This window comes from Anarhichas minor, unplaced genomic scaffold (assembly GCF_050575085.1).
Source record: "Anarhichas minor isolate MPS153535 unplaced genomic scaffold, ASM5057508v1 ptg000090l, whole genome shotgun sequence".
Lineage (NCBI taxonomy): Eukaryota > Metazoa > Chordata > Actinopteri > Perciformes > Anarhichadidae > Anarhichas > Anarhichas minor.
The window spans coordinates 262,501-288,668 of record NW_027466536.1 but is presented as its reverse complement, the minus strand read 5'-3'; the positions used below and the strand labels follow the sequence as shown (position 1 = coordinate 288,668).

The following is a 26,168-nucleotide window of genomic DNA, read 5'->3' as shown; positions in this document are numbered from 1 at the left end:
TAGACGGATATCAGGGTTGTATTGATCTTCTCTTCTAACTTGGCCAAAATTCCCAAATAACTCCTTTTAAAGTGAAATTGCAACACCTTGATTTCATTTAAATATGCCGTTGCATGATTGGTCGGCTCATTAGCAAAGTGTTGAATTGGCAGACGGTCAATCACTCCATCAGATACGTAGTCACGCCAGGCCGGGTGTCGGTTTTCAGACAGCCGGGCTTCACATCGACGAGCTGGTAGTCTCCCCAGTTTGTGTGCACTTAGTGTAAAAGCCCCTTCATCTGCCTCTCACACCCCTCACATGTTAAAGTAGTAAATCAGGAAATATGCAGATCGAGCATCCGTGTCAAACCAGGCAGAACACATGGACTGAAACCAGTAGATGTTAAAGTTTAGTATGTAAACCAGTATGTAAATGAAAAAATTAATGTCTTGGGGGTTTATGGGCTTAAAAAAACCCACTAACTATAGTAAAACGCCTACTTTATTACCATAAATACCTAAATATTTGAATGTCTCCGGTGAGAGTAACTTTTCATTTTGAAGAAGAGCAGGAACTCAAAATCATTCACAGCGCTCACAGACAAATCTGTCTGGAATAATGAGTGGGGGAGAATTGTGACTGTGAGCAATAAACCTGAAACATTGGGCTCGTCTGCCGGCACACGGCACAGCTCATCAGTCAGCCAGTCAGTCAGAATGGTGTCATGTGTATCTAATTACCTGCAGTCTTTAATCACCGATGCCGTTGCTAACAAGCCCCAGAGTGCTGCGCGACGAGGGGAGGAAAATGTCTTTGCTGTAGAAAGAAGAAAGAAAGAAGAAAGTTGGGAAATCCTGCTTTTACCTCGTTGTAACATGGATACAGATTTGATTTCTCAAACCTGGGAGTAAGATTATGCCCACTCTAAATCAGTGAAATCTGAAAATGCCATTTAGAAGTGTGAAAATGACACAGACAATGACACAGACAGAAAATGACATGTTTACAGAGTGCCTGAACAATAGGAAAAAGGTTAAATGCCTTATTATGTTACTTATTCACCAAGGCAAACAGTTTCCCTTCACCACTGCACTGATGCATCAAACAAGCATCTTGTGCTTCGTGGACTCGTCTGACGAAGTAAACAAACCTTGACAAATGCTTGCGGTTGTGGGATCGGCCATATTTGCGTTCAAAATGAGTGATTGCAGAGAAAGTCGGAGGCGATAGAAAGTTTTCTTCTTGCGCATTCCCTCAGCGTCTCGGTGTGTGTTTGCCGCAGGGTTGTGGACGGGCGGCTAGTTGTTCAAAAACAACTTAATTAAAGCTCTGTACAGCGCTGAAACGCAAAGTGAAAGAAAAGAAATAGAAACTCTGTTTCAACTCGTTTTTTTCCAGCTCAATTAGCTTCAGACAAAGAGTGGCTTTTTGTCTTCAAGGTGAAACATCTGTTGTGTGAAGCATTGCAAGGTAACCCTATGATAACAGAAGTGTGTGAGCTACACCTGTTCTCTGTTTTACGAGGCAAATAAATGCGTCTCAGTGCTGGACTATCTAAAAGTGGCTACTGTGAAGGAATATGTGGCTTTTAAAAACACAATTCTCTAACATCGCTAGCCGTATCAAATCTTGGCACACACAATAACATCCTCATAGCATCATACTGCTCTTTTACTAAGGATGGGCAGTACAGTAATCCCTGGACAGCAAGACCCTGGATATGAGAAGCACATGTGGAGTTTACATTACAGTGTGTTAACCTGAGCGCATCATCCCACATTGTTGAGATGCATCTCTATCATCCATGAATCCGTGTGTAAAATATGCGTACTTTAATGACATTACCGCTTGAAATCTAGAAAGACTTCTTTAATATCTTTTATACATCATATTGTCAAGTCAAGCACACTATGGGCAGAATATGTAGCAGAGAGAAAATAATTCATTCATAAAATAATATTTGAAAGTCTTCAACCAAATCATCGACATACAGAAATGATCCTGATGAAGCATGCGAGATGAGGAATTAAAGCTCAATAGTTTGACGAGTTTATGCATGTGAGCTTTCTTGCCCAGTGATGGATAAAAAGATCAATACAACTCTCGTATGTTTTCGGTAAATGTGATTGTCAGCGGCTTAGCTTAACATAAAGAGCATACCACTACAGCACTTGTAGAGCGAGGTACCTGTACAGCATGTCAATTAGTGCGCTTTACAGAGGCCCCCTGATTCCAGTCTTTAAGCTCAGCTAAGCTCAACGTCTGCTGGTTGTAGCTTCATATTTACTGTACGGACAGTATTAGAGAGGGATGTCAAACTATTCCTTCTGAATTTGCAGGGAGCAAAGAGACATTTTTCTCCAGTGTGATACGATAGTATCTATATGGACACTCTATGTCTACAGAATGAGTCATCAGCAACGATCGCACAGAACCACACGACAGCAGGTGTGAACGAGTTACTTGCAGGAGTGATGCGATGCGGAGAGTAAAATGATTGTGTGCGGGTTCCTTTGGTGGCCTGCAGCAGAAAGAACGCGGGAGGGAGGAGAGCGGGGAGGATTGGGGTCTCTTTGTTCGCCGTCTTGGTCGTCTGGATTTGGATCAAAGGCTCGGGAGTTAAGACGCCCTTTGAAGACGTTTGCCTCACCTGCCGCTTTTCTGCCCTCCACTGGGTCCGGATCAATCCCGCCTCCTTTCTCCTCGTTCACTTGATGTATTTGGACGGCATAGAAACTGCCAAAATGGAAGCCTTTAGATACAGATTTCTTAATTTTAGAAGCATGATAGGAGGATGGTTGGATTTGGGCACAACATTTTGAAATCAAATACAGTAAGAGTAGAATATGATATGTCTTTTATCTATTAGCCTCTGGTTTTGGATTTCAAAAGATTCAAAAATATCTGAACTTTGCAAGAGGCAACCAAAGTTTGAGTTTCTTTTCATTTGTACCACAGATATTTTATGATTTTCTTGAGAACAAATAGAGTCCGGAAGACCTATTGGAAGTTTTAATTTCTTCTTCCTTCATATCAGTCAAAAGAAATCCTTTCAATCAACCGAGTTTCCTTCCCTTCTGGCCTTCTCGTCTCTCCTGTTGGATCTGCCTTTGTCCCCCCCCCCCCTCCCCTCCCTCTCTGCAGTGCAAGCTGCACCAAGGCTTTTTAAACGGCCTTGGTGCTCTCGTGGCAAGTCCCCCCGGTGGAGCCAAATTTGGCAGCACTGCTGAGGCAAAGCTGAGCCGCCTGTGGAATGAGTGGGCATTTGGCACCTTCATCCTTCTCTCTCTCCTCACTGCACCCCCTTCTGTATGTTCTGCTCCCTGTCCTCCCAACGCTTCCCTCATATTCTCCCAGCTTCCTGTTCCCTTGGCCTCTCACTGTGCATCCCTCTACTTCTCTCTCAGATAGCGTGTGAAACTGTTTTTTCCGCGTGCCTGTGTAACAGGGCCTGTTCTAAACTGGCTTTCCTCTCTCCATCCTTCCTCCGGCTGCTGATCTCCTCTCCAAAGCACGTAAAGCTATCACGGGCGAATTCACAACAGGATTCGCTGTGGCTTCTGCGTTCCGCTAAACCTGCACAAATAAGACTGAAAGAAACCGTGTAACTGCCAAGCCAATGGAGTCCCGGTGCTCCTGCGCTTATTTGCACATATTCAAATGATGTAACATGCATACATTTAGTGCAAAATTGGCCCCTTTCTATGAAAATAAGCCTCATTGCAAAAACAGTCACACAAAGATCAGTGCAGAGTCTTTATTAACTGAAGTGCATTCATAAGGGTTGTCATGTCCAGACTTTCCAGTGGACATGGCAGCATTGAATAATATTTTTTCTTTATTTTTATTCCTCCGCTTCAGCCCTCATTGAGGCAATGAGGGTACTTTCAAGCTTCCCAATTGCTGCAATTTGCATCAAATGTGTACTCTTTCTCAGAGTCATAAGTCAGACTGCCTAAGATCACGTTTTTCAGTTTTCTTCAGTGTCAAAGTAATCCAGTGAAAGCTGTCTGTAGTGCACGGGTACCTTTCAAACAGGAAGTTCTAATCGGTAATTACACCTTCTTTTAATGATTTTTAATGATGCCAATTTCAGAAAATATAAAAATATATATAAATATGCCAAAACATCAGGGCTCAAGTTGTAGCTCACAGATGAATTAGCTGAATCCATGGCAACATTATACTTCCTGTTTGCGTCCTCCAGCGACAGTTTTCGAGCCTTGGACCACAGGTTTCCCAAACAAAGATTATCATCGGAGTGAAAAAGCTCTGGTGTAGACCCAAGCATAAAGATGTAATGGCCTGCTGAACCTTATTGTTAGAGGTGTAAACAAGCCTCTAAACACTGAGCTTGTTCATAGACTTACCAAACTAACCAAAAAGCACTTAAACCTAATATTGACTGCACGAAATATAACCCTTAGTAGAAAATGCATGTTTGCGTCATCAGACAAGCTTTTTCCACCCGCGAATTATTGATTACTGTTATGAGACAGAAAAATATTGAAACCAAAAGGCCAAGGAAATTATGAGACCAAACAAGTCATCAGGAAAAAAAGCAAAGCCTTTAATCAGTCCAATCAGATTCTCCACTTAAGTGCTGGAAGTACGGAAGACAATCATTGCTTCACTGATGTGGCCTTTTCAACCACTCACACACACACACACACACACACACACATGACCAAAGATCCCCTTTAGAATCTGAAATAACAAACAGTGATGAGATCAGAGCTGTATTGTGTCCTGAACAGATTACACCCATTGATTGATTGTGTGTGTGTGTGTGTGTGTGTGTGTGTGTGTGTGCGCCTGTGTGTGTGTGTATAATGTATTATCGATTATATAGTTGATTTAAAGGACGGAGAAAAAGTTCGGCTGGTAGCAGGTATAGAATCAAAAATACTGAATCTTACTCCAAACATTTTGAAATGTAATTGCAGGAAAACAGGTGCAATTAAAACAATCAACCAACTGTAAATTGATATAGAATATATAGAATAGCTACGTCCTTGAAAAAATGAAACATTGCCGCAAAAATGTTGAGGAGGGTGATTTAAATTGATGCAGCTTTACAGGTCGTTGAAAAACGTTAACTTTTGTGCAGGTGCATGGCATGAAGCAGCTCTGCGTGGCGTTTTCCTCAGGCGTTCTGTTTGTCTGCGCTGGTTTCGTATTTTGGGGACACTAATGATGTCAGAGTGGGTGGCGAGGCGCAGTAGATGGTGCGCCATTGACGATCCAGCGGCAATCGGCATAGAATGACCGTGTTCCACGCAGTCTGCAGTCACCTACCTGGAGCAGCTCAGTGTTCACAGCGCACACGTGTTCAGCAATACTTGCATCATTTCATTTGGTAAAGGCACACGCACATACAACTCCACTTTGCTTGTGTTTCACATTCTTCAACAATTTATTCTGATTATGGCAGATAATGTATTATTTTGTAGTGTTCATTCTAGCGTTGATTCACAAGAACTGAGCCAGAGTCAGATTGAATACTAAAGGTAAAAACAGCGACAGCTCTGTTAGCTTATCAGGCTAATTTACCAGCGCACGACACAAACTTTAAATTGGACCAAAAAGTCTCTGAAGTGTGGATGTCCTCTAGTATCTCAGTGTGTTTAGCATACTATCCTTATGTCTGTAATGTCACTATTCATTTTATTTGTTTCACATTTGATCAGCGCTTCCAAGGACAACTACAGAGTTTCTGTCCAGTCAAAACTGGAGAGAATCTGCCTGCGTTGTTTGTGCGATAGTTTTGCGGGAGACAAAGTAATGAAGTTTGTGACATCTGACAATGCAGCTTTTGGAAGAGGCAACCATTATCTGGCTATCTAATTTGCTCTCCGCTGGATTACGACGTTATTAGCAGAGGAAGTAGCCGGCATCAGCATTTGAAAAGCGAGGCGCCTCAGCATCAAAAAGCTGTGGGGTTACCATGGCGAGCGCAACCACGGTGGCTGATTGGCAGCGCTGATGATCGGTGGCAGGGCTGCTCGGTGTTTGTTCGTCTTTGAGCTTCATATTGGGAGAGAATCTAGCAGCGGCTGCTAATTCCTGACTTTTTCGCTCTTAATGAGCAGCGGTCGGGAGAGGATGTGTGAGCTCTGATTAGTATCTGTGTGTGTGTGTGTGTGTGTGTGTGTGTGTGTGTGTGTGTGTGTGTGTGTGTGTCATGTGCATAATAACTCTGCCTAAAGGTCTCTTTGGGGAATCAGCCAGGATGGAACTCAGGATGGAACTCAAACAGTGACTGAATGTTTCTTTGTGATTTCCAAACTTTTCTTTGTATTATCTGCACTGTTTTGTGAGATTGGTGAACCTCTTTACCTGCTCACCACTAGGACTACACAGCTCACAATGCACATGCATTTAGATTCATATTTAGCCGACTAATGAATGAGCATAGTGATAGTTAATCCTAACAGAGTAAAGGAGTACTGCACATAAAGCAGGACATTAGCTTTCTTGCCTTCTTTTAGTATTCTGTAATAAAGCACCGAACAAGCAGTTTACCTCTGCTCAGATCAAGGCAACAGTAACCCTGGTTACCGCTCCGTAGCCCCTGGTTACAGCATCCCTCTGTTCTCCTCCCATGAGGCCTCATGGGCTGCTGTTGCCATGACACTAAAGTTACCCCCCCCCCCCCCCCCCCCCCCCACACACACACACCTTTTTCTGCCCCCCCCAAAAATTCCTCTACAAGTCTACCACACTTTGCTGAGGACTTGCTTTTCTCACAAACTGTGGGCAGCTGTTGGCCTTCAGTACGTAATCTGCATCCCACTCTGAGGACGCACTGAGCTGAGTGACGAAATGCTCTTTTAGATTTCCAGGTGGGTTTGATCTAAAGTCAGTTAAACATTCACCCAATCAACACAAACGAATCAACTATCGATTATTAACTATTTTGACGATTCAGGAATTTTCTTTGTAGGCCTTTGTTCAGCCATGCTAGCAGCATGTGTCTAGGGAGGGTAAGGTCCATTGCTTTGGTCCAGACTTAAACATTTCAACATGTTTCACAGTCATGGTGCCCAGAGGATGAAACCTAATGACTTTGGTGATCCCCTACTTTTTCCTTGTGTGCCACCATGAGGTTGATATTGGTGGTGTCTCAAACTATTGAATGGATCTTCATGAAATTTGGTACATCCATGTTCCCAATGGATCAGAATTCCTTATAACTTTGGGGACTTTCCACGTAGCGCCAACATCAAGTCAAACTCTTAATTCGTCCAATACTTTGGTTTATGACCAAATACAATTTGTGGTTAGTGCTAATTGGCAAATGTTACACTAAGATGGTGAATGTGATAGATGTTACACCTGCTAAACATCAGCCTTAGTGGTGCAACAGATCATAAAAGTCCCGGTTCATTGATGATCCATATTGGCAGATACAGATCCCTTTGTTGTTTGATTATAGCAGCTGGTCTACAAGGCTCCAGACTATTTATTTATGCAACGTTGATGAGTTTTTTGAATATTTTCAAATCGACTAAGCCTCACAGCAGGCAAAGTAATTAAAGCTGTCATTGTCATGCGTTGGAAGCATACTTCTGTTGAAGTAGCACTCATTTTCCCAACTTCTCCATTCTGTTAAGCGTGCATACGGTCGGCCCTTATGGTGCCAGCTGACCCTTATGACTGCTGTACACTGAGCAACTGCTCTGTACTTTGGCAAAGCAGTGTCGCCATCAGTGTCGCCTCTGATCTTAGCGTGATTTTAACTTTGAATTGATATTTGCCTCACTCCACTCCTGCATCAATGCCTCACGTCACAGCTGCTCCCATATTACCGACACACTTCGCTGATTTACTGTCGAGTTCGACTTTCTATTCACTTCGCAGCTGGCATCTAGTACAACATCTGTTACCTACAGACACACACCCGCGTCACATCGCTAAGAGAAGGGGTTTTCAAAATTGTAACTGTAGCTCGGCTCAGCGGTTTGCGGCGGCGCCTCACAGCGAGAGCGACCTGGGTTTAAATCCCAGACCGGGTCCTCTTCTGTGTGGAGCTGGCATTTGTTTGCTCAGGTTTTTTTTTCTCATCACATAGAGGTCAAATATTGAATGAGGTTTTCCTTCATTGTGTGAACAGCGACGAGCAACTCATTGTGCTCCTTCAAAACCAAAGCATGGTGGGATATCATCCGGTCCCCAGTGACCCTGAATAGAAATTGACACATGAGCAAAACCAATCCATTTTAATTTTTGACGTCTCTCAGACACTGCAGGATATTCTCATGCAAAGAATAAGAAGAAAAATCCATTCCAACGTTATCCGTGTTCAGTCCAACCACAGACGAGATGCAATGACGAATCGTCATGTTTTCTATCCCTGCCAGGCACCTTATCTCCGTATCTTGTGTTTTAATCTCTGCCAAGATGAACAGACAAAAAAAACACATGAAGTTAAAGACCAGAAATTCTATTTTCAGCTGACCGATATCAGCAGCTCATATAAGAGAACACAGAAAATGAGCTGTCAACGCAAAATATTGTGTTTCTGTATGAGTGTCGGGGCCATACTGAACACTACCAGAGTGGATCCACGCTGTTGGGAGTGTGTGTGTGTGTGTGTGTGTGTTTGTGTGTGTGTAAGAGTCCCTTGTTAACTGTCTGCCTCGTTGCCGCTCATCCTCCTTCAGCCTTGCGGCTTTGCTCGCTCACAAAAAATGAATAAAGGAAACTTCGACCATTCTCTTCCGCTCCCTTCTTCTCTTATCTACTCTTTTATGAGGATGCCACATTCCATGGCAGAGAGAGAGAGAGAGCAGGATGGGGGGTGTGAGGATCAAATTGAAACATTTTAATCCCCCATGGAAATAAAAAGGATTTTTTTTCATTAGTAGTTCTGTGTGAAGAAGGAGGGAGTGGATAGTTGGTTGCATGAGGAGAGAAATAGGAGGGAGGGAAGGATTAGGAAGAAGGCCTGGAGAATAGGAGTAAAGGGAAGCTGACACGTTGTCATTTTCACTCCCATTTCACTTTCTCTCTGATTCCTCCTCTCTATTCCTCTATCCATTCCTCACATTGACTTGAGTCTCTCATTCCCTCCCCTCTGCATCTCCACTCTTCAGCATCTCTATCCTTTTTTTTGTAATCTCTTCCTGTCACACGTTTCTACAGCTCTATCAATCATTACACTGCACAGGCCATGTGAAACTTTGTAAACTCAAGTGCCATTCCAGCCTGTTAAGTGTAATTGTTGCCGTTGTGGAGCACTTTGCGTCGTCTCAAACATCTGGCTTGATTTTGGTGAAATCTGACTGTGACCGAGGCCTAGACGGCTGAGCCGACAAGCTGCAGCCGGTAATGAGAAGGCTGATGCTGTCAATGGTGCTCCCTGACGTCTGTGAACATCTCGAGGTTTGAGCTCTACTGGGATTGACCCAGCAGGGGATTAAATGTGTCTTCGCTCACAATAACATCCTAACCTACGTTATGACAGTGATGGAGGCACTTTATTTGTGTTTATTCATGCTATTGTTTGTCCCTTAATTAAAGAAAAAAGTCTGGGCTACAAGATCATGTAGGCCATTTTGACACACTCCAAACACAATTCTACACAACTAAAACAACCAACTAAAAGAATGACCAAATGATCATTCATATTTTGCCATGAGGGAGACGACTCCATGCTCCGGTCGTAGCTACCAAGACAAAGCTAGAAGCTAACACGGAAAACCGAGATAGCAGAAAGCAAGAGAATTCGACACAGATTATGGAGATATCTTCAATATGTCTCTCCGTGAAACCATTACAGATATATGAGCCAACAAGCACCAGAACCACAAACTGCTTTACCGATAATTATCAGAACCGCAGCTCACCTTTTCGCTGTTTTCGTGAAGACAAAGGATAAAATCCGCGGGTATTGTTGCAAATATCTATTCTACGGATGTCCTGTTTGTCATAATTCTGTTTCCGTGAAGACAGGGGTTGAATTTGAGCCCGGGTGAGCTGGGAGTAGGGATTTTACTTTCGGCGTATCGGATTTTAAGCTTCACGAGAGACGACGCTGTCAATCTGTCCCATGTTACCCCAGCTCAATTCTATAGAGGTCGATAGAGGTTTGAATCACTTCATTGGACCTTTTGGACCAATGGGCTGCTGACACATCTGCATAGACACAGAGGAACCTCCAGTTCAGACGAGAAAACTCCATGGATCATTATTACATGCGGCTAGCGGAGCCGGGGATCGAACCGCCGATCCTCTGATTGAAGAACGGCCCTGCTATCCACTTAGCCACAGTCGCCCCAAACCAGGCCAGAGCATTAGTAGCTAGTTACTGGGAGAATAATTTATTCTGCAGTGTCTTTTAGGAGAATATTGACTCTAAATGAAATAGATCAAATGTTTTTTCAAATCAATATTTTTTCCAGCCCTGAGTGGAACAACTAGTCGTCCTCTTACCTACACAACCTCAACCCATTAGTGGCAGCAGAGTATTTATTGGGGCTAAACTTCAGTGGGGCTAATCCATACAGTGGAGAGGCTCAAATCAATGTCAGAATGTCAATGTGAATGCATACACAATAGAATAGCACCTCAATAGAATAGCACCTCTCCCAACACCAACAGAGCAACAGACGTGGACAGTCGCTGCTACTAGTTCAGACAATACTATTCATGTTATTTCAACTCCATCACTGTTGGGATGTGGAGGCGCTGTTGGACCACATACGGTTAAAAAAGAAAGCCAAAATGGAAATGGACCGGGTCGGCTTATTCTTCCTGATCCATGGTGGGGCCAACACAACTCTTGGTGGGGCAGTAGCTCAACCAATGCCCTGCCTCCACCATTGAGAGGGTAGGGCAGCAGCAGAGAGTCCACTAAGTGAAAGTGATCAACATATTTATCAACTCCTCACTTATTCCATCTGGATTATGGCAGCTGAACAGAAAGAAAATATACTTCTAAAGACATTGAGTAAATCAAACTTAAATTACAAAATTGGGGAGACGACAACATGATTTTGAAGTCTGGCGACATAGAAAGGATTCCCTTGAGAAGCAATAAATATTATCATCTCGCATCTAAAGCGCTTGGTTTTAAACAAAAGAAGATACTTTGATGCTTATAATGAAGCATCAAACCTGTCTATGCATTAGCACAATACGGACAGCTCCCCTGGTAAATTCGTTAATCTGCCGAGCCGCCGCGTGATAATATTAACAACAAAGAAGGCCGACACGGCGTGCAGAGATGACCTCGTTGCGCTGCCGTTCTATTATCTGCCATTAACCACCATCACGCTGCCTTAAAAATGCACCATCGTGGGTAATTCTCGTCAATTACGGGCCGGTGAAGGAGCATATCTGTCTGTAAGAGGAACCATAAAACACCCTTTGTGCAAATGAGGCCTCCCCCCCAAAGGGCTGATTGTACCAGGAGAGGCTGCCAATGGGTTTTCAGATGGGTGGGTGGGGGATCCACGACGAAGCCCGGCACCTGAATGCATCATCCTCACAATCCTGACACACTGCTATTATCTGCCATCACCTAGGATTACTCATCATTAGAATAGACCCACACACACACATCTCAGCACCCATTGTGTTGTGCGCTGCCACACTCCTCCAATAATAACATTATCATGTTCAGCCAGCAGATTGATGATGATTACATATCATTCCACTCTCCGCTGAGACAGAAAATAGATAAGGGTGAATGATGATCATCCACTGTGGCTCATCTCTTCATCCAGACAGACAGACATGGTATTGTTTACACCAGGGAGCCATCTGTCTCTGAGGAGACGGAGAGAGGATCGTATCCTTCTCATTAAGAAAAATGATGAACCACGTCTCTGTTTTTATTACAAATTGGGAGGACGGTGATGCTTTAACCGAACACGAAGCGGCTTGTGAAGTCTCACACACTGCGTATTCATTCTTACCGCGTGCCTTTCGAGATGTTTAAAACAACATTTATGTTGTTGGATGTAAAAGACGTCAGTGACGGGTGTGAACGAAGCTCATTAACTACAAATTGACACAACATGTTGTACTCTCGGGGCAGAAACGGAAATGATTCCCAGTGGTGACAGACAGGCGCAGTCATGACAGAGATTATACAGCGTTGCTGTTGAGCTCTTGTCAGTGGCCCAAAATGTGTAGCAGCATGTTTGCGGTACTGTATAGACATTTTTGCTGACTGACTATTATTGAAAGGTTTCTAGCTGAATTTCTATAGGTTTTCATTCATTTCAGTACAGTATGAAAGTCAATTTGCAGAGGCTTGAAAGTTGTTTCAGATGGATGTATGATTTCACATAAAAAATGCATTGATCTCTTTGTTACTTTATAAACATCACCCTTTTAAATGCAAGAACCAACCAAATTCACATGATCCTTTTCAGGGCGGTTTCAGCAGACAGTTCTTAAGTCTTGGGTGTCAGAAGACTTCATCATTGCACCAAGGAGAGCTTTAAAAACCTGGATCCACGGGGCGTCCTGGTGGCCCCTTTACGTCCCAGTCTAGCTTCCAACCAGGGACCATTGTTGCATGTCATTCTCCTTCTGTCTCTCCCTCCGTTTCCCATAATGCAGCTCTCTCCACTGAACGTTGATAATGGCATTGTGTTTTACTCTGAGATGTTAGCAGCAAGGATGAATGCAGACAGTTATCCATGATCAAACACTGTGTCCACTGTTGGCTCCTGTGAGCGTGGTAGAGTTGATGACCCAGTTTGAGTAATGGAATATTCTTTGTATTTTTGACATAAGCCATGAAGACCATGAGATAGAGTTCAAGGTTCATAGAGTACAGAACTGATCAGCTTTTAACAGACTTCACGAGTTGGTTTTGAAAGTGCTAATACAGCTGCAGCTTCTCACATCGTCGGGCTGCGCGTTCCACCGAATTGCGGCTATTAAAGAGAAAGCTCACTGTCCAAATTCGGTGCGGCGAAATAACGTTGTAGAATCTCGTATGGAGGATATTCTTGAGAATCGAATAGAATTTACAGAGCGAGTACTAAGTCACAAACCACATCATTAAACATTTTATAAACACAAACTCGAAATTAATCAAAAATTCTCTGTAAAGCTCAGTGAATCTTATATCTCCAGTATCCTACAGCAATGAAAATGCAATGTCTTTTAGAGTGTTTGTATAAGGGCCCCAAACATGAACTTGAACATGAACTTTTTAAACAGACGTCTGTACTAAGAGCTTAGATGAAGTGTTGACTGTAACGAGGGCCAGTTGTTCTAAAGCAGGGGTCTCAAACTCGCGGCCCGCGAGCCGATATTGTGCGGCCCCCTACCTAACATAAAAGTGTAATGTTAATGCGGCCCGTGCGTTTTTCTCACGCGCACCTTTTTCTCACGTGCACCTTTTTGCCGAGTTGTTGCGCGAGTCGTTGTGGGCGTTTTATATTTACAACGTGAATTAGCGAAACTCGTCACTTGGTTGAAACGTGATTCAGGAGTGACACCAAGTGGAAGGAAAATATATCTCACCCAGTCCCAGTCATGTCTTTCTCAAAACCTGCCGTGAAGAGAAAAGTTGGCGAAGAGCACAGACAATTCCAGGAAAAGTGGGAGACGGAATATTTTTTTGTTGAGCACCGGGGCACTCCGACGTGCCTTATATGCACAGAGAAAGTCGCGGTACATAAGGAGTACAACCTCAAACGTCATTACTCAAAGAGACATGCCGAGGAGTATACAAAATACCAGGGAGATGAGAGAGAGGCCCGGGTCGGCGATCTTAAAACATGTTTACTGAGGCGACAAGATTTTTTTAAGAAAGCGAGCAAAGCGAGTGACGCGGCAGTCGAAGCGAGCTACGTGGTGAGTGAGATGATCGCCAAGGCGGGAAAGCCATTCAAAGAAGGCGAGTTCATAAAAATGTGCATGTTACAGGCTGCAAGTATAGTCTGTCCGGAAAAAAAGAGTCAGTTTAGCAACATCAGCCTTTCAGCCAACACAGTGGCAGAGCGCATTTCTGACCTGTCAGGTAACATATATGATCAACTGCGGGAGAAAGCCAAACATTTCTGTGCATTCTCAGTTGCTCTTGATGAGAGCACAGACATCACTGATACTGCGCAGCTCGCAATGTATGTCCGCGGAGTTGATGACAGTTTTGAAGTGATGGAGGAGTTGCTCACAGTGATTCCAATGCATGGCCAGACCACCGCTCAGGAGATATTCCGCCAGCTGTGTGATGCCATTGTGGATGCTGGTTTAACATGGAAGAGGTTTGCTGGAATAACAACCGACGGAGCACCATCAATGACAGGGAGGAAAAATGGACTGGTGGCACTTGTTCAAAGAAAACTGGAAGAGGAGGGTGTGGAGGAGGCCATTGCTCTGCACTGCATTATCCATCAGCAGGCCCTTTGCAGCAAATGCCTGAAGTTTGACAATGTGATGTCTGTTGTTGTGAAATGCATCAACCATATTAGATCCAGGGGCTTAAAGCACCGGCAGTTCCGCGCCTTTTTGGAGGAAATAGAGTCAGCATATGAGGATGTCCTCTACTTCACCGAGGTACGTTGGCTCAGCAGGGGAAACGCCTTGAAGAGGTTCTTTGAGTTGAGAGCAGAAGTGAAAGCCTTCATGGAGAAGGATGGGATGGCTGTTCCTGTGCTAAGTGATCCCAAATGGCTCATGGACTTAGCTTTTCTTGTTGACATCACACAGGAGCTGAATGTACTGAACAAGAAGTTACAAGGCCAAGGGCAGCTTGTCAGTGCTGCCTATGACAACGTCAGAGCATTCTCCACAAAACTTGTGTTACGGAAAGCCCAGCTCTCTCAGACAAACTTCTGCCATTTCCCAACATGCAAGGCACTCATGGGTGCGGGCACACCATTCAGTGGTGAGAAGTATGCTGATGCCATTGTAAACCTACAGGAGGAATTTGATCACAGGTTTGCAGACTTCAAGACACACAGAGCCACTTTTCAAATTTTTGCTGACCCCTTCTCCTTTGATGTGCAAGATGCCCCTCCTGTGCTTCAAATGGAGCTCAATGACCTGCAGTGCAATTCTGAACTCAAAGCCAAGTTCAGGGAGGTGAGTGGAATAGCAGACAAGCTTGGACAATTTTTGAGAGAATTGCCCCCCACCTTCCCTGAGCTTTCCAGGATGTTCAAGCGGACCATGTGCCTTTTTGGGAGCACATATCTGTGTGAAAAGCTCTTCTCAACCATGAACTTTAATAAGTCAAAGTACAGGTCCAAACTTACTGATGAGCATCTTCAAGCCATACTGAGGGTCTCAACTGCTTCCTCCCTCAAGCCAAATGTGGCTGAGCTGTGTGAGAGGAAGCGCTGCCAGGTCTCTGGTAGCAAGGAGTAGGCAAGAGAAGCCTGAAGAACCGTTCATGTTCTGAAGAACCGTTCATGCTCTGAAGAACCGTTCATGTTCTGAACTGTTATTAATGAAGATTGGATCAGTTGTACTTTTTTTTGGAATACTTAATGCGGCCCAGCCTCACCCAGACTCTACCTCCAGTGGCCCCCAGGTAAGTTGAGTTTGAGACCCCTGTTCTAAAGGTTTTGGCATCACTTAATCTGATGGTGTCGTGTTAACCAGGAATACCGAGCAGCTTTGTGTGTCACTGAGAATGAGCATCTGTTTATACTTGCTGTGGAATCAGACGGCAAAGACACCAGTCAATAACGGTGGAATGCTTTAATCCAGTGTCTTGCTCAAGGACACTTCAGCAGAGCCATCAAGACGTTCCTGTCAATAGCAGAGGAAGCTGATTGGTTAGAATATAAGACACTGCTGTTCCTTTTTTCTTTTTTTAGGCGATGCTTCTTTAGGGAGTGCTTAGTGAGATGCCAAATTGTGTGTGTGTGTGTGTGTGTGTGTGTGTGTGTAGGTGTGTAGGTGTGTGGTCCAGGTGGTGCGGGTGGGCTGTAGTGATGGATAGGGAGAAAGAACAAGAGCTGACAGCTCAGTGAGAATCACTCCTGTTCCTCATCTATCAGATGAAACCGCTCACTGGCAGCCACACGCATACACATACACACACACACACACACACACACACACACACACACACACACACACTCACTCTCCTCTCCCTAACGGCTGCTGATAAGAATTGTTTGAGAGATAATTCCAACAAAGAGGGAATTACCAGCTTGTAGAACAAATCTTTTTCTCTCACTGACAAAGCAGGTGATTGTGGCTGTAGAAATAATAAAGAGAGAGAGAGAGAAAGAAAAAGATGAGAAAGACGAGAAATACTTAAAACAAGAGGATTGGAAGTTGTTATGTGAGCAGAAGAGGAAGATAAGAAAGTAGGAGAGAAATGGAAACAAAGGAGAAACAGAGAAAGTGTGTGTGTGTGTGTGTGTGTGTGTGTGTGTGTGTGTGTGTGTGTGTGTGTGTGTGTGTGTGTGTGTGTGTGTGTGTGTGTGTGTGTGTGTGTGTGTGTGTGTGTGTGTGTGTGTGTGTGTGTGTGTGTGTGTGTGTGTGTGTGTGTGTGTTAATGGTGTAAACGGGGAGAAAGAGATGGCGAAATCCTGAGCCTGAAAGGAGGGTCAATTCCCCTCTTCTTGTTGCTATGACAACCCATCATGTAGCGCCCCAAAAATAATGATAAACAGCCAGACAAACGCTGAGGAGAGACTGGAGACTGGAAAGCAAGAGCAAATAACTTCTTTAGAAACAAACATGATTAAATTGATGTAAAAAACAACACGTGGAGCCAGGCGTGTGTGTGTGTGTGTGTGTGTGTGTGTGTGTGTCTCTCAGACAAGTAGTGGAGGCGAGGCACACACCGTCCTTCTGCCTCTTCAGTGCAGTGTGCAGGATGTGGAGCCCAGCAGGAAGAAGGAAGCGCTAATTGCTTCTCTTTAGTCTGCACTGAGAAAAGAGAGAGCAGTTAGCGCAGTGGGTCCACCGCTCTGACCGTCCAGTCACACTTTCTTTATTTCTTCCTTTCTCTCCTCTCTCACACACACACACACACACACACACACCAAGCACTCAAGTTCTGTATTAGTGAATATCTTGTGTCGTAGATCCTGACGTCTCTACCCCAGGGTGTTCACCCTCAACCCTTTCATACCGTCCTGATGTTCCAGAAGACGTGGCCTCCCTCTGCGCTAGTCAAACAGAGGCTCCACTCGCTGGTGCAGAAATGCTGGTATTATAACAGAGCATTAGTCTCCCTCCACGGCGAGGTGGGGGGGGGGGGGAGCCTTGACTTTTGAAGGGAGTTGAGCTTAGTTTATACCCACCGTAGTGAAGCCGGCACGTGGTGCGCATAGCCCCGCAAGTGGTCATGGCGCTTGCTGTTGCACCTCTGAATTTTTGGAACTTGGTGAGCGAGGCGCGCGTCATCACGTGAGGTCTTAAACAACTTAATTTGAGTCTATATTTTTGCAGCCAAATCAAATTGTATATTTCAGTATATATTCAACCTTGGTTTATTTATAATGCATGTAATACTGGACTTGTTTCTTAACAGGGCGCGTACGAAGGCAATAAATGTGACCATGAATATGAGATATGAGTTTTAGAGAAAATTACAATCCCTCCTCGTCATTGTGGAGGTTAGTTTATGGCTTTTTGCCGGTTGAACCCACATTTTATGGGCGTATCTCTGGGTTACAATCGTTTTTTTTTTGATTTTTCACAGTTCATTTTGTTTGTACGCCCTCCGGCGTTTCGGAGAATAACGCAGCACACAGCGCCGGCTTCATTACAGCGAGTATATAAACTACGCTTTAGACTGGACCAGAGATGTGGGCTGCAAAAAGATGCAAGGGTCTGTGATAGTGTGAAAATGTGGCTGAATAGATCCCGTCTGTAAAAGACCCAGAGACGGTCCGAAATAGACCTGAGGAGAATTAGACCCTCAATTACCATTAACACGAACAAACCCAAACAGAGAGAGAAGCCAAACACAGGCAGCAGCGTGGTGCTGCACCAATGAACAAGCTGCTTCACACGTCCCAGTTAATACTCTTTCTTGCATCAAAAACACATATTTCCTTGCATGATGATTATGATGTCTTATATGGTTGGGGTTTAATAGCATTTTAGTCCAGTAAGAAGTCCACTTATCAAGTCTGAATCCTTTCTGATCCCTAATCAAATCTTTTACACCTGAATTTTTCACAAACTACTTCTATTCAAAATAATGACACCGGTGGTTGTTAAGTGAACTGCAGTCAGCATCCTGTGCATCAGCCAAACCAGTGATGTGAGGTTACATTACAATCATATTTATCATATTTAGAACGAAGTTACAATCTGTAATGTATGTATATATACATATATATATTATATTTGGAGCGTTGGCTCCATGATACTAACTAGCTTTCCGTTTGCAAATTACCTTGTCAGCTAATGTTCCAACCAACCCCACATTCATGCCGCGTAGCTAAGTTGCAGCATGCTGGCTAACCATAGAATGTTATCAAGGCAACAGTCATTTTACCCTCTGTCTCAATGACAGATGGCGCTGCCAATGTTGAATGCAGTTCTACTCTTTTGTTGAAAGGCGCTACTCTTCTTTTGCATCAGGGGCAGAGCTGTGCGGTTTTTTTGTCGCAGTTCTTATATTTGTCTGAACACAGTCGTAGCAGGCGGTCGGAAAGAAAACAGAAGGAATTCGCAGTCGATGCCAGTTTATGTTTCATTGGCATGATGAATGTGATGTGATTGGGTACTAATCGTTGACATACCAATCATTTGTTCATTTGAATAAAATTGTAAAACTAATTAATTCCATAGTTCCTTATCTGAATGTTAAATTGGATCATCTATGCTAATAGACGCATCAGTAAACACAAAGTGAGTGATCAGAGCGAAGGCAGCTTCAGTCTTTTTTTACTTGACAGTGACTTTTAATGCCGGTTGGTTGCTCTGCAAAATAAAAAAGGACTTAAATCGGTTGTGCATGCGACAAGCAACAAACCTGTCATGTTTACCAAAGGTGAATCAAACCCTGAATCGCTCTTGAATCAATTCAGCCTGAAAATGACACAGTGCGTGGATGGCATTCCACGCACTGTAATTTGCGACGTTACGGAGGGCACCCCAGTTATGTAGATGTGCCTTTTTCCATGATTGGCTGAACAAGGAGGATTTTAGTCGCATGATTTCCTGTTTACAAAATTAGGAACTTTAATGAAAGAAAAGGTCTGAAAATGCCGTGCTGTTTATGAGTTTATGACTCCTTCTCTGGGCGTTCTAATGACATGGCATAAGGAAGAAATGAAGCAGGGTTTCATTCAATCTGCAGGATATGGAGGGAAGACTTGTTTTAGCTTTTTTTTCACGATCAAAACCAACTGCTCTGTGAGGTGTGTAGTCATTTTTTATTCATTCATTTATGATTTAATCAGACAATGCCCAGCTGACGAGCTGATCTGAATTACCTGCGGCACAGATTGAGTATATTACATTGTACGTAAAACAACGTGGCAGGCTGCATAACGATAGACTGTCTGTGAGACTGCGTAAATGTGACAACGGACTAACTTCGGAGAGTGAACAAGAACAGCAGAGACAGCCGGCAGCTTCTCTACCTAAGCCCTTAGGTACACAGTACTCTCTGTCCATGTAGGTCTGTGTGAGTGTGTGATTCCCATCATTTAATCTTGCCATTGCATTAGCAGTACGGAGTTTGTGTTAGTACAAAATGTACAAAAAATGTGTCGTATAAAGTTGCATAGAAAGGAAACACTCGCTACCTAAAATTAGTATTTATGTACACTACTTGAGCAAATGTACTTGTAGAGTATGGCGACTGAACAAATATATTGGCTGAGTCCATCGCCGGTTGGCTGGTTGGACTATTTTTAACATTTCCCCCAACCCTATGTTCTTGTTTACACTCCACCGCTATGTAACTGTAACCTCTAACATCATTCACCCCAAACTGGATACAGAGTTAAAGCAGTTCCTGGTCATCTCCTCCCTGATGTTTTCGACGACATGTTTACAGTTCGGGTGATTTCCTTTGCATGAAAATGATTTCTCTCCATGGCCCATTTTGCACCGTAAAATAATGGGGATTTCAGCCGACAGAGCAAATCTACTGCGTCTCATTCGAAGGGGAAACAGGATGCTCTCGGCTGTTGCATCACCTCCTCTGTAGCCAATTTATGAGGTTAGCAAGGAGAGCGGCTGTCAGGGTTGTTGTTGCTTTATTTATAATGGGGTTCTCTTAAAGCAGTTGCAGGGGTGAATCGGTGGCTTGAGCACCAGGCCTCCGATAATGGGATGCAGCTGAAATGTTCTATGTTTGCTCTTCAGTAGCTCATCATAATGCCTGGCTGTCCTATTGGTAAATGCAAAAAAGAATTTCCCGATGGAGAACAAGCAAGTAGCAGAACACAAATACAGAGCGTGTGAGAGGCCATCATGTGACGAAAAATAATAACACATTAGACTATTAGACAGTGGTAGTTCAGGTCAGGGATAATAAAAGCTGTAGTTTTTTGATGTGTGATTTTGGAGTTTTTCAGGCTTTAGAAAATAAGGGTTAGCTAGCTATCTGCCTGGTTAGCGTGGTGTGTGTGTGTGTGTGTGTGTGTGTGTGTGTGTGTGTGTGTGTGTGTGTGTGTGTGTGTGTGTGTGTGTGTGTGTGTGTGTGTGTGTGTGTGTGTGTGTGTGTGTGTGTGTGTGTGTGTGTGTGTGTGTTGCTGCATTTCTGGTGTGTTACTGGAGTATTCTTATGAGGGTCTAAACAAGGCTAGCTGGGTGCACGCAGTAAATTGGGTCACTGCTGAATTAAACACCAGTGCCTCTGCTTGCTGCCTCACTGCTGCACCAGAGAGGAGCAGGTTAGAAATAGCCACGGCCTCAGAGTACGGATAAACAGTCGAGCTTGGGCGGACATGGAGAGTGGGGACCGGTGCTGTGAAACACAAGAAGTGGCTTTTCAGAAGTCCGCCTCAAACAAACAAACACGCCTTCTGTCGAGGAAAGGTTATGCCAAGCGTTGTTTCTTACCTGGCACTAGTCTGCTCCATCTTTGTGTTTCTCTAACAAGGAGCTGGAAGGGGGGGGGGGGGGATAAAAAATATGGTGAGACTAATAGGGAGATGGGTGTGAAGCGAGGTGGAGACGACAGCCTAAAAGAGTGTGGATAGCTATGGTTGTGGAGTTCCTAGAAGTTTTTTTTTTTTGACAGTTTGTTAGTCCGTTTTCGAAAAGCTTGTGAAGCCAGAGAGCTCTGTCTCTCTTCTGGATGTGTGTCAGCCACACTCAGAGGCAGTAAACCGAGGCAATACAATAGCAGCAGAAGAAAAGAAAGGGGCAATATAAAATGAACAGATTCTTGGTAATAAAATGAGATTTCACAAACATATGCTCGCCCCAAATCCTGTAACTGAGAACCAGCAGAGGGAATCGATGAGGCAGACACATTTGAATGCAACCCTCTTATATGGCTGTAGTCCTCCTGGCCCTGTGGGCTCCCAGCGCTCTGCAGTGGTCCCACAGCTCAACCTGCTACATCCAGTCAGCCACACTCAAGGACAAACGCACTTTGAGGGCAAGGAATTAATATTTGATATCTAGCTCTGCATCATGTGGTGAGACAGACAGTCAGGCATCCTAGCAAGCAGAAACAAGCCGGATGGAGTGAAAAGCCATGGACAGCCACTCCCTACTGCATCGCCACCACTCTACCGCAGAAAAGCTCACACTGCTTTGGTTAGTTGGTTGGTTGTTGAATTGGTTATAAAAGGACTCCGCGGTATCTAGGTGCAGAATAAAAACCTATTACTAATGATAAATGATGTCAGATTTGAATGACCCTGTTCCTCAACATAATCCACAAACCTTGTTGTGAGCATTTTCATGTGGGAACTAGTTTCTTTCTACAGAACTACACCCGCCAACCGTATCACCGCACACAAGAAAGCAGGCATCTACTCCCGGACGAGAGGCTGAGGTTTATAGTTTATAGCTAACCAACACTGCTAGCTCACCTGGCACCATTGAGCTCGCTAACGTTACATCTCAGCTGAGGAGGACGCTGTAATGTTTACATCTCTCGCTGTCACAAGCCTCTGGTCCATGAGTAGATGCACGCTTTCTTCTGTGCGGTGATGCGGTTGGTGGGTGTAGTTCGGTAGAAAGAAAATAGTTCCTACATCAAACCGCTCACAACAAGGTCTGTATATTATCTTAAGTCACCGGGTCATGATTTTTTGGAAAGAGACATTGCTGGTGAGATTATATATATTCAAATGTTGTTTTTTTTGCTGCTTTGAGCACCACAAGCCGAGTGCCCTGTGGTCCCATTATATTGGAGAGAAGGCAGACCTGTAGTGTTTTAACTTCTCATCCCGCTGCAGTGATGTAGAAGTGTGCTCCAGTACACCGTGACATCACTGATGGGTGTGGTCATAGGTGCAAACAGAGAACTGTCAACCAGGGCTTGAAACATTTACTTTTCTCTAATTGTAATGAAGTAAAAAGAGTACAGGTATCATTCTACAGTGTTGCAGTCTTTAGGAAGCAGAGATCACGACACGACAGAGATGGACTTTCTTTTACCACATTGAGGGAGTAAAGCACCCTGGGAACACAGGACCGTGGTAACAAAGGCTCGTAGCGCTCGAGTCGACATAACAGAAGCAGTAATCCAGTATTTTTTCCAAGAGCTTGTTGTTTATCGATGCTTCCCCAAAGGCCTTGAAACATAATCGGCCTTGTGTGCTTTGCAAAGTGCAGAGACAGACGGACAGACAGGCAGCAGGGATACGGCTAAAGGTTTGCAGCAGACTGCGGCGCATGCTGGATTGATTTCACAGCAGCTTGAGAAAGCACCGAAGGCTGGGATCACACTGAGCCTTTGTGTATGTGTGTGTGCTTGTGAGGGTGGGAGCACGGTACAGTAAAGCAGACATGTAGGAAATATCAAGATTGAATAAAAATAACAATGCTCACAACCATAGTTACAAAAGAATGAACTTAGAACAAGATAGGGGTGACTAAAGCCAAACAAGTTGTATAAAAAAGATAGATTTATTTGAGATAGTACAGACTTTGCCCTCTCAGAAACCAGAGTGCTAGGTTACAGACCGAGTAACAGTTTTAAGTATCTGAGGCTTCAGTCTGACTCATACATTACAGGGTTAAGTGGTCTGAGGTGCAGATCCCTGTCAGGCCCAGACAAGCTTAAAAAAATTACAAATAAAACCTTGAAATAGATTAAATAACCAGGAAGAGGAGAGGTGAGAGGAAGCAGGGTTTGGGGCCATGTGATCTCATAGTCGGTTTGATGCATTGTGTAACAGTGATGGTGACCGCATTAAGTAAAGGTTAGAGGTAAGCAGAAAGTTTGACTGAGACAGAAGTACAGGCAGTTACAGTGGAGATACGATAAACTGATAATAATATTGACTAACATTACGTTTTTTGGCATACACAAAGAAGGTTGCTTCCTACTGCAAATTATTTCACAGTTGTGTGTGTGTGTGTCTGTCTCCTGCAGATGATGGTAAGCTGTCTCTGGATGAGTTCCAGGCTTTCTTCTCCGATGGCACGCTGAACGAGGAAGAGCTGGAGAAGCTGTTTCACTCCATCGACTCTGATAACACCAGGTCAGCACTACTATACCACTTCTGTGTGTGTGTGTGTGTGTGTGCGTGTGCGTGTGTGTGTGTGTGTGCACGCAGCATGAGAGACGGCTGTGTATAGCTGCATGAAATAAATCTGCATACACTACGTGCACATTTCTGCGCTTGTCTAGGTGTTTTATGTGCCCACTCCACCGTGACTTTTGTTTTTGATCACATCTCACTTTCAATTATGAAAAAGAGGAGAGACCTCTGCACAGCCTCAGTATCACACTTTTGATTTGTGCGTGTGTGTGTGTGTGTGTGTGTGTGTGTGTGTGTGTTGGTGTGCAAGCGTAAGTAAAATGTATGTCATTTATCCTGCAGCCAGAAAATGTCACATCCCGTTCTGAAAGCTCTTTTTACGAAGAGCCTTTTATACCAAAGCCCTTTACATTAGCTGACACCTTCAATATGAAACTGACAAAATTCTAAAAGAAGAGGAAGATGTGAAGAAAAATAGTGAGCGGAAATAATGAAAGACAAGTGGAAACTGAGTAAAGTCAATCTTTCACCTTCTCTTTCTTTCTCTCGTCATCTGTTTTCGCATCACCCGTCCCGAGTCTCCAGGACGTTAACCTCCCTACAGCACGTCTAATTGCTCCTCAGGACACTGTGTTTTGATTGGCTCGTGATTATATCAATTTATTGGCCCTTTTATAATCAGCCAATCAGCTCACCCACCCTGCAATCAGGAGAAGTGTGCTGACACAGTGGGATCTGGTAATCAAAAGAGTGACTCTGTTCATTTACACCACAGAAAACCACAGGGCCTTGAAATAAAAATGAAACCGAGCAGAACAAGAGCTGACCTTTATCGCTATTGTAGAATTGAATTAGGTTCGATATATAAATTCTCCAGCAGGCTCAGCCATTAGTGGAAATTAATTTTAACGTTTTTAAATCAGTGCAGCAAGTGGACCGTGCAACTGCCGCCATCTTGCCTCCTGGAGATGGTTGTTGCGCTTCATGAATCTTGTTCACTGCAGTGCACGCAGTCAGAAAGGTTTCTTCTCATTACAGTTAAGTAGACTCGGCAGCCGCGTGCCAGGCCTCAGCGTTATCATGTGACAGCAGATAAGGTTATTGATTGGGCAGAGAAAAAGAAGAGACGACGGCGTAAGCGTTTCCTGTTGAAGCAGGAAGTTGATGGATGGAGAGGAGGGACGAGGCGGTCAGAGACTGAGTGCTGTCCTGCTTCCAGTCATGTGTCCATCTGTCTCTGTCACTCTCTGCTTTTCTCCCATCGACAGCTTTCTCTCCCCTATAGCTGTCACACCATTTTTCGGGGATTTCTGCCCGGCTCTTCTTCGTTTCCATCCTCCATCCTTCTCTTCCGTTCTGGCCATCACCCTCTCTCTTTCCACAGCCTGTCTTCGACCCTTTATGGCTTCAAATCCTCCCTGTACATCTGTATTCTCATAAAATACTTTAATCCTTCCACTTTTAAAACTTTTAAGTTTGTCCCATTTTTTTCATGTGTAAAATCTGTGGGGTGCCCCTTTATTACACACAAAGCAACAATAATACGTAAAACAAGGTCATATGAAATTCCTTAAATTACTAAACGTGAATCCCAAAGTCCAATGTATCGTTGAGGGGTCTTCACTCTGATCAGTAACCCAATAAGGGCCTGAATCACAACAATGTTAGCAAACACGACAGCGAGGCTCGTTTCGATTGAGTCACCACTGTGCAAGATGCAGTCCCGAAAACTTTGCAGGTGTGAAGTTGAGGTCAAAATAAAGGTTGAGTTTGAGTATAGCCGTGGTCCGAGCAAAGGCCGGGGTAGGAAAGGGGCCCAATGGGACCCCCCTGGCCTGATCTGGCATCGTGGAAACATGGTCTTTGGTAGCTGGTTTGCTCCCATTGTCAAAATGCAACAACTGGATCCACCATTTGGATAATAAAAATCTGCCACTTTCATCTTAGCCAACTTAATGTTGGAACAGTTACGACACTGACAAACGTCCCAGAATGCAGTTTAAACTACATATGCCAGTAGTAAACAGGAAAACTAGACTTGTAGTGGATATTTATAAAGCCCATCTGTCACAGTGCTGGACCAGGATTCATTTTGGCAGAACCTTGTGCATATGCGTGAAACTGGTGCTTCAGAAAATAAAATGAGCCAGTAATCAAATCGTATTGTCAATCAAGGATCATCCAATCAAAGCGGAGCATAACGTTTATGGCCTTTTGCTGATATTTGAAATATCAAATAGCAATGGAAAGTGATTTTTAACCTCATTTTCTTTATTTTTATAACATTTCCTTTAATGTGCAACATTTACTGAACACTGATTCATATAATAAAACGTACAGATGCACACGTGGAGTCTTTCTACCTGTCTCCTCCTTGGTTTCCCAACATACCATCTCATAACATCTTTTTGTCTCGTTCCTCTTCTTCCTTCCTCTCACCTTTTCTTTCTCCCTGCCTCTCCTCCCTTGTTCCTCACCTTCTCTCTCCCGGTAAGTCAACCAGGGAGAGTCTTCTGAACGTCAGTGAAGAATTCGCTGCCAATTGAGTCCCCGCACAGTGAACAGAGCATGAATGATGGCAGCGGATCTATTCAGACTCCTGGCTCGTTAGATCGCTCC

General features: G+C 44.0%; 1 protein-coding gene across 1 annotated transcript in view; it reads left to right on the top strand.

The window, feature by feature from the left end:
• The window catches only part of necab2 (N-terminal EF-hand calcium binding protein 2), a 106,106-nt gene that overhangs the window by 15,413 nt on the left and 64,525 nt on the right, over nucleotides 1-26,168 (top strand). The window contains exon 3 of the mRNA XM_076082247.1: nucleotides 23,441-23,549. Coding sequence (XP_075938362.1) covers nucleotides 23,441-23,549 — 109 coding nt within the window. The remainder of the gene's footprint in view (nucleotides 1-23,440; nucleotides 23,550-26,168) is intronic.